The sequence below is a fragment of the Suricata suricatta genome, chromosome 12, assembly GCF_006229205.1.
Source record: "Suricata suricatta isolate VVHF042 chromosome 12, meerkat_22Aug2017_6uvM2_HiC, whole genome shotgun sequence".
NCBI lineage: Eukaryota > Metazoa > Chordata > Mammalia > Carnivora > Herpestidae > Suricata > Suricata suricatta.
In genome coordinates, this window is record NC_043711.1 from 1,929,405 (window position 1) to 1,937,688 (window position 8,284).

The following is an 8,284-nucleotide window of genomic DNA, read 5'->3' on the forward strand; positions in this document are numbered from 1 at the left end:
GCAAGAAGTGGAATCCCCACTGGCCACTCCACAAAACCACTACGACACTACTGACCGTATTCCCTGTGCTGACTCTTCGTTCCCGTGACTTCTTTACTTCGTAAGTCCAACTCTCTACTTCCCAATCCCCTTCATCCATTCACCTGTTCCTGTGGTCCCTTCCGACCTCATGGACACCGTGTTCTTCTCAAGTTTTTACACCTGTTCCTATGTTTTATTGTTTGTTCCTTCATTTTGTTGTTTAGATTCCATATATAAGTTACAACATGGTGTTTATCTTTCACCCTGTAGGTCCATCCACGTTGTCGCAAAAGGCAAGAATCCATCCATGTTCTACGGCTGAGTGACACCCCTTGTATGTAGATACCACATCTTCACTATCCATTCATCTATCCGCGGACACCTGCGTTGCTTCCGTACCATACGTACTGGGACTAGTGCCACAGGGAACGTGGGGGTGCACCTATCTTTTAGTGTTGGCTTTTTAACTATATATATATGATCAACTATCCAGCAGTGGATTTTTGGACTGTATGATACTTGTGGTTTATTTTTTTTTCTTTGGTGTTTTATTTATCTTTAAGAGGGGGTGAAAGTATGAGCAGAGGAGGGGCAGAGAGAGAGAGAAGGAGACTTGGAATCCAAAGCAGGCTCCAGGCTCTGAGCTGTCAGCACAGAGCCTGATGCGGGGCTCAAAGCCACGAACCGTGAGGTCTCTACCTGAGCCACAGACGCTTAACTGACTGCGCCACCCAGATGTCCCACTGGTGATTCAGTTTTTTCTGGAAACTCCATACGGTTTTCCATTGTGGCCACACCAATTTACCATCACACCAACGATGGGTTTCTGGTCTCCACATCCTCACCAATACTTGCTATTTCCTGTCTTCTGGATACTAACCATTCTACCTTCTCGGAGATGATACCTCCTTATGGTTTTGATTTGCATTTCCCTGATGATTAGTGATTTGAACAGCTTCTTGGATGTCTATTGGCCTTCTGAATATTGTCTTCAGGAAAATGTCTGTTAAGTTCCTCTGCCCATTAATCAAATTTTTTCTGGTGTTGACTTGTTGGAATTATTTATATTTTGGATCCTGACCTTTTATTGGAGATATCGTTTGCAAGTATCTTCTCCCTTTCCCATAAACGAAGGTTACTTTTCATTAGGTGGACAGTTTCTTCCTGTGAAAAAGCTTTTCAGTTTGATGTAGTCCCAACTGTTTAACGTGGGGTTTTTTTTCCCTTCTTTGACCCTTCCCTGATGGACAAGTCCACAAAAACATTGCTGAGGCGAACAATGTCCTTGAGTTTATGGTCTGTTTTCTTTCAAGAGGTGTATACTTTCAAGTCTTCCATCTAGGCACTTCGTCTACATTGAGTTTACTTTTGTGTAAGCTGTAAGAGAGAGGCCCCATTTCATTGTTTTATTGTTTCCTTTTAATTTTTTAAAAGTTATTTTGAAGGTGAGAGAGTGTGAGGGGGGTTGGTCCAGAGAAAGAGGGAGAGGGACTCCTAACACAGGCTTTGAACTCACAAACCGTGAAACCATGACCTGAGCTGAAATTGACAGTCAGATCCTGAACTGACAGCCACCCAGGCACCCTTTCGAGTTTTTACTTAAATTTGTTAGTAAAGAGACAGCGCCATATTGCTTCCAGGGGTAGAATTCCGTGATTCATCACTTACATACAACACCCAGGGCTCATCCCAACCAGTGCTCTCCTCAGTGCCCATCCTCCACCAAGCCCATCCCCCACCCACCTCCCTCCGCTTGTTCTCTATCATTACGAGTCTCTTAAGGTTTGTTTCCCTCTTATGTTCATCTGTTTTGTTTCTTAAATGCCACACGAGTGAAATCATATGGTTTTGTCTTCCTGTCTGACTTATCTTGCTTAGCCTAATACACTCTAGATCCATCCGTGTAGTTGCAAACGGCAAGATTTCATTATCTTTGGGGGCTGAGTAATATTCCATCGTGTATTTTCACCACATCTTATTTATCCATTCATCAGTCGATGGACATTTGGGCTGCTTCCATAGCTTGGCTGTTATAAATAATTAACATCAGGGTGCATGTACCCCCTTCAAATCTGTATTTTTGAATCCTTTGGGTAAATACCTAGTAGTGCAGTCACTGGACTGCAGGGTAGTTCCATTTTTAGCTTTTTGAGGAACCTCCACAGTGTTTGGCAGAGCAGGTGCACCAGTCTGCATCCCCCCAACAGTGCAAGAGGGTTCTCCCTTTCTCTGCACCATTTCACTCTTTTGGAGGTAGCTGTCCAGTTTTCCCAATACCATTTATTGAAGAGACAGTCTTTTCTACACTGCATACTCTGACCTGCTTTGTTGTAGAGATTTGGAGAATACACGCATGGCTTTCTTTCTGGGATCTCTATTATGTTCCCTTCATCTAGGCCTGTTTTTGTGCCGTAGCATACTGTTTTGATTACTACAGTTTTGCAGTATAGTTTCAAATCTGGATTATATCGTCAGCTTTGGTATGCCTTCCCAAGACTATTCTGGCTATTGGGGGGTCTCTTCAGGTTCCATACACACTTTAGCATTTTTTGCTCTAGTTCTTTGAAAAATACTATTTATAGGTAGGTTGATAGGTACACAGAATTTGTAGAGTGCTTTTCATAGTATAGACTTTAACAGTATTAATTCTTCCAATCCATGAGAATACTGTGTCTTTCAATTTTTTGCATCCTCTTCAATTTATTTTTTTTTGTAAGTGCACTCTTTAATCTCCATCCCCTACTTCCTTACGCCCCCACCAGTCTGTTCTCTATAGTTAAGAGTTTGTTTCTTGGTTTGTCTTGCCCTCATTTTTCCCTTTTGCTCGTTTGCTTTGTTTCATTGATTCCACATAAAGTGAGATCATTTGATATTTGTCTTTCTCGGATTTCATTTAACAAAACTGTCTAGCTCCATCCATGTTGTTGTAAATGGCAAGGTTTCATTCTTTTTTAGGGCTGGTTAATTTTCTATCGCATACAGACACTACTTCTTTATCCATTCATTGAAAGACGGACACTCGGGGTGCTTCCAAAGTCTGGCGATTGTAGATAATGCTGCAACCAACACAGGGGTATGTGCATCCCTCTGAATCAGTGTTATCGTGTTTTGGGATTTTCTTTCTGGGATCTCTATTTTGTAGATATATAGCAGTGCAATTCCTGGATCGTAGGGTAGTCCTATTTTTAATTCTTCAAGGAACCTCCATGCAGTTTTCCACAGTGGCTACACCAGTTTGCATTCTCTCCAACCCTGCACGAGGGTTCCTTTTCCCCTACATCCTCGCTAACACTTGTTTTTGTGTTTCATTCTGATAGGTGTGAGGGGATATGTCTTTATAGTTTTGATTTGCATTTCCTTCACAGAGAGTGATGCTGAGTACCTTTCATGTGCCTGTGGGTCATCTGGGTATCTTTTGTGAAGAGTCTCTTCACGTCTTCAGTCCATGTTTACTTATTGGGCGCCTGGGTGGCTCAGTCGGTTGAGAGTCTGACTTCAGCTCAGGTCATGATCTCCCAGTCTGTCGGTTCTAGCCCTGTGTCGGGCTCTGTGTTGACAGCTTGGAGCCTGGAGCCTCTTTCAGATTCCGTGTCTCCCTCTCTCTTTCCCCCTCCTCTGCTCATGCGCGCTCGCTCTCTCTCTCTCTCTCTCTCTCTCTCGCTCAAAATTAAATAAACATTAAAATTTAGGGGCACCTGGGTGGATCAGTTGGTTAAGCTTCCAACTTTGGCTCAGGTCATGATCTCACGGTTGGTGGGTTCAAGCCCTGCGTCCAGCTCTGCACTGACAGTGTGGAGTCTGGAGCCTGCTTTATATTCTGTCTCCCTCTCTCTCTGCACCTCCCTTGCTCACACAATATCTGTCTCTCTCTCTCACTCTCAAAAATAAACATTTTTTTAAAAATAAAAAATAAATTTAAATAAAACAAAAATTAAAGTATTAAAAATTACCATTCTTATTTTTTAAAGTTAAAAATAAAAATGTGTTTAAGAATAAGTTTTTATTTTTAAAAATAAGAGAAATGTTCAGGCACCTGGGTGGCTCAGTTGGTTAAACGTCTGACGTCGGCTCAGGTCATAATCCTACGGTTCGTGAGTTCAAGCCCCGCATCGGGCTGTGTGCTGACAGCTCAGAGCCTGGAGCCTGCTTGGGATTCTATGTCTCCCTCTCTCTCTCTGCCCCTCCCTGGCTCTGCCTCTCTCTCAAAAATAAAAACATTAAAAATTTTTTTAAATGTTTATTTATTTTGAGGGAGAAACAGAGAGAGAGAGATAGCATGAATGGGGGAGGAGCAGAGAAAAGAGAATCTCACACAGGCTCGTGGGAATCAATCCCAAGAACCAAGAGACATGTCCTGAGCCGAAATCAAGAGTCAGATGCCCAACAGCCTGAGCCACTCAGGTGCCCCTGACGATGTTTTATTAGATTGCTTGCTTGTTTGGGGGTATTGCGTTGTTTCAGTTCTCTGTATATTTTGGATACTAACCATTATAGGATGTACTGTTTAGAAGGGTCTCCCATTCCACAGGCTGCCTTTTAGTTTTGTTGCTTGTTGCCTTCGCTGTGCAGAAGCTTTCTAGCTGGATGTGGTCACAATAGTTTATTTTTGCTTTTACTTTCCTTGCCTCAGGAGATATAGCTAGAAAAATGTTGCTACAGCTGATTTCAGAGAACTGCCTGGGCTCTCATCAAGTTTTATGGTTTCATGTCTCACATTTAGGTCATTAATCCACTTTGAATTTATTTTTGTGTGAGCTGAAAAAAGTGGTCCAGTTTTCCCAACGTCATTTGTTGAAGAGACGGCCCTTTTCCCACAGTATATTTGTTATAGATTTGTTAAAGATTAATTGATGAGGTGCCTGGGGGGCTTTGTCAGTTAAGCATCTGACTCTTGATTTCGGTTCAGGTCATGATCTCACAGTTTAGGAGTTCGAGCCTGGCATCAGCCTCCTCACTGACAGTGTGGAACCTGCTTGGGATTCCTCTGCCCGTCCCCGCACTCACTCTCTTGCTCTCAAAATAAATTAATTAAACTTAAAATTGACCATATAATCCTGGGCTTATTTCTAGGTTTTCCGTTCCACTCAACTGATCCCAGTATGATCTTGTTTTAATTACTCCTGCTGTCAGAGAACTCGGAATCTGGAACTGCAACCTCTCCGGTCATGTGTTTCTTTCTCAAGACGGCTTTGGCCATTGGAGGTCTTCTGTAGTTCCACACAAATGTTAGCATTTTTGTGCTACCTGTGTGAAAAATGCTGTTGGGATTTTGACAGGGGGTGAATTAAATCTCTAAATTGCTTGGCATAGTATAGACATTTTAACAGTATTTTTTTCTTCCAATCCGTGAGCATGGAATGTCTTTCCATTTCTTTGAGTTGTCTTGAATTTCTTTCATCGGTGCTTTACAGTGTTCACAGTACAGCTCTTCATCCCTTTGGTTAAGCTGATTCCTAGCTATTATTATTGGTTTGGGTGCATTGTAAGAGGAGATTGTTTATTACTTTAACATTCTGCTACTTCATTATCAGTATACAGGAATACAACAGATTTCTGTACGCTGATTTTGTGTCCTTGTGTTGGGAGGGGGTCCTATGGGTCCTATGCTGAGGCGTGGCAGATGGAGACTACCTGGATCCTACAAGCACCTGGCCATCTAGGGTAAGCGGGGAAAAGAGAAATGACACTTGCCTACATGTCTGTTCCTAGAGAAAGCTCCCTGAACCTCCAGTGCATGTCCTAAAATTAATCAATAAATCTCCATCACATATAACTGAGGTGAGTTTCAAAATGCTGCCCTGGAATTAAGCCCCACTGAGGTTTCACCCCCCAAACTTAAGGCTCATTGATTTTCAAAGGCCAGCGGTAGGGGTCCTGGTCTTCCCCCTGTGGTGCCCCGGGCCAGGGGTGCAGGGTGTGGGGACTGATTCCCCGGCTCCTCCATAACCGGGATGTCCCGCCCACCTTTGGGCAGCCCCACTGGGGGTCTGGTTTCCACCCACATCTCCGCCCGCCTACCCTTGTCCTGGCGGCCTTCACATTAGCTTCAAAAGACCCGTTCGGCCAGGTTTCGGGGCACGGCAGTGGGAGTGGGAGTGCACGTTCCTGTGGGCTCTGAGCGTCCAGGGGGCGAGGTGAGCGCAGGATCCCGCCCTCACCAAGTGTGGGTTTGAGTGCAGCAATTTTCAGGGGTCTGATGTGTATTCACCACGATGTAACGACCACAGGAGCGAACCACTAAGCAGGGTGCACTACAGACCGCATTCACATTTGTAAAATGAAGGAGTCTCTAACCTTGATCAAGATGAATAGAGTCGATTTAACACTTAAAACTTTCCTCACGGAAAAGCTATGGGACTCTGTGTGGGTCCATGAAGCCTTGGACCGTGTCTACCTCTCCTCCAGCAGACTCCCACTCCTCGGCCCCAGCAAGACTGGACATCGGTAAGAAACATTTGTTCTGTAAAGATGGGCGAAAGGAAGGGGCCATCCTTACCCACTGAGGCCAGGTTCTTGCACGTCTCCAGCATCACATCTCTGTACAGGTTCCTCTGACCGCTATCCAGCAAGGCCCACTCTTCTGGGGTGAAGTTCACAGCCACATCCACAAAGACCACAGAGTCCTGAAACACACCACACGTTCTACTGCAGCAAAGCTCATTCCTCACCCACGTGTATGGAGGGGATGAAAGGTAACAGGTGGGAGCTTCCCTCCAGTCCAGGACCCTTGAGTCACACTGTGCAGGAAGTGACAGCGCGCAAGCAGGTCCCCTGCGGTGCGCATAGTGACTGAAGGGCTGGGACTTGAAGGCCAGGGGATGACAATTCTGACAGAGACTTACACATGCCCAATTTATGGGTTATTTACGTGGAGACAGATCTGAGCAGACTGATACTGTACAGACTAACACATGAAATATTCACACGGACAACACAGAAATTGGAGGACACACGTTTGTCTTGCTCAGAGATGATAATTCCTCGTCTGCTCCAAGACCCGGAGCCAGAATGTCAGGATGGTGGGGACCCTCAGATCCCAGTGCTGCTCTCGTCCTGGAAGGAACAAGGTCAAGGAGCCTGGGGGAGTCCCCTCTCTTCTGACAGAGGCACACACGACCCTTTTCCCTGAGCAGGTGCACTGGGGGTCCGGACACAGGCCAGGGCCCAGGCACACCTGGTTCCTGAAGAAACTGAGAAGTCAGTAGAGCTCTGAAATACACAACCCAGTGCCCAGAATTCACGCTCAAGGGCACCAGAAAGAAAAGTTCCCTGAGAGACTGATGTCAAAACAGCCAGAGGTGACTTTAACAAAGAGGGGGAAAAACACATAATTAATATCTTTTGATCAAAATCAGAAGACACCACAGCATTGAAATAAAGAGCAAACATTTATGATAAAATTATCAGCAGCTGCGTAAAAAAGACACGTTCCCAAAATCCAAGGACGCAGAATCCCGGCTACATCAGCGACAATGGAGGCAGCACCCCTCGGCTGGGGCGGAAGCGTGGGTTTGCTAGTCACACAGCTGATATGAGGTTTGTGATCAGAACAGGTTTCTAAAAACTCATTATAACAGCAAATTTTTTAAAAGGCATTATAAAGACAGACAATACAACTAAATAACAGACAAAGAACGTGAGTACACGTTTCCCCAGGAAGATGCACAAATGGCCAAAAAGCACATGAAATGAGCTCAATGTCACCAACCATCAGGGATCCGTAAGCAAAATGCAACTGCGCACAGATGCTTCCAACCTACTCTACGTGGCCAGTTTATCCCGATGCCAAAACCAGTCACGTATATAAAACGGACTCTACAACGTGACCGAGTGGGATTTCTCTGGGGACAAAATGGTGGCTCCGCAAGCAAAAGCGCAGTCATCAGCCTCATGAACAGACCAGAAACAAAAACCCACGATCACGTCGAGCCGGAAAAGGCATCCCCTTGAACCCACCACCCTTTCTTGACAAAAAGACTCAGCCAACAGGACGGAAGGGAACTCCTCGTCCTGACACGGGGCGGCGAGCAGCCCACGCCCAACCTTTGCGCCCCCAGACGCTTCTCCAAAGAGCGTGTGCAGATGGCCCGCACGGCGGTGACACGAGCTAGACGCCCGTCCCCAGGGGCTCGCACCGAAGTGCCCGCAGCGGCCCCTCCGCCCCCGACACCCGCCGTGAAGACGCCCCGGGAGGCGCCGGCGAGGCCGTGAGCAGCGAACTCGCGTCCGTCTATCCCGCTGCGGGTGGAAGCCGGGCAGCCGC

The 8,284-nt window shown here is 45.8% G+C and overlaps 1 protein-coding gene across 1 annotated transcript in view; it reads right to left on the reverse strand.

Annotated features, from left to right (window-relative positions):
- LOC115274632 (zinc finger protein 77-like) overlaps positions 1–8,284 on the reverse strand; it is a 17,838-nt gene that overhangs the window by 4,040 nt on the left and 5,514 nt on the right. Inside the window, exon 2 of the mRNA XM_029918041.1 lies at positions 6,518–6,644. Coding sequence (XP_029773901.1) covers positions 6,518–6,644 — 127 coding nt within the window. The remainder of the gene's footprint in view (positions 1–6,517; positions 6,645–8,284) is intronic.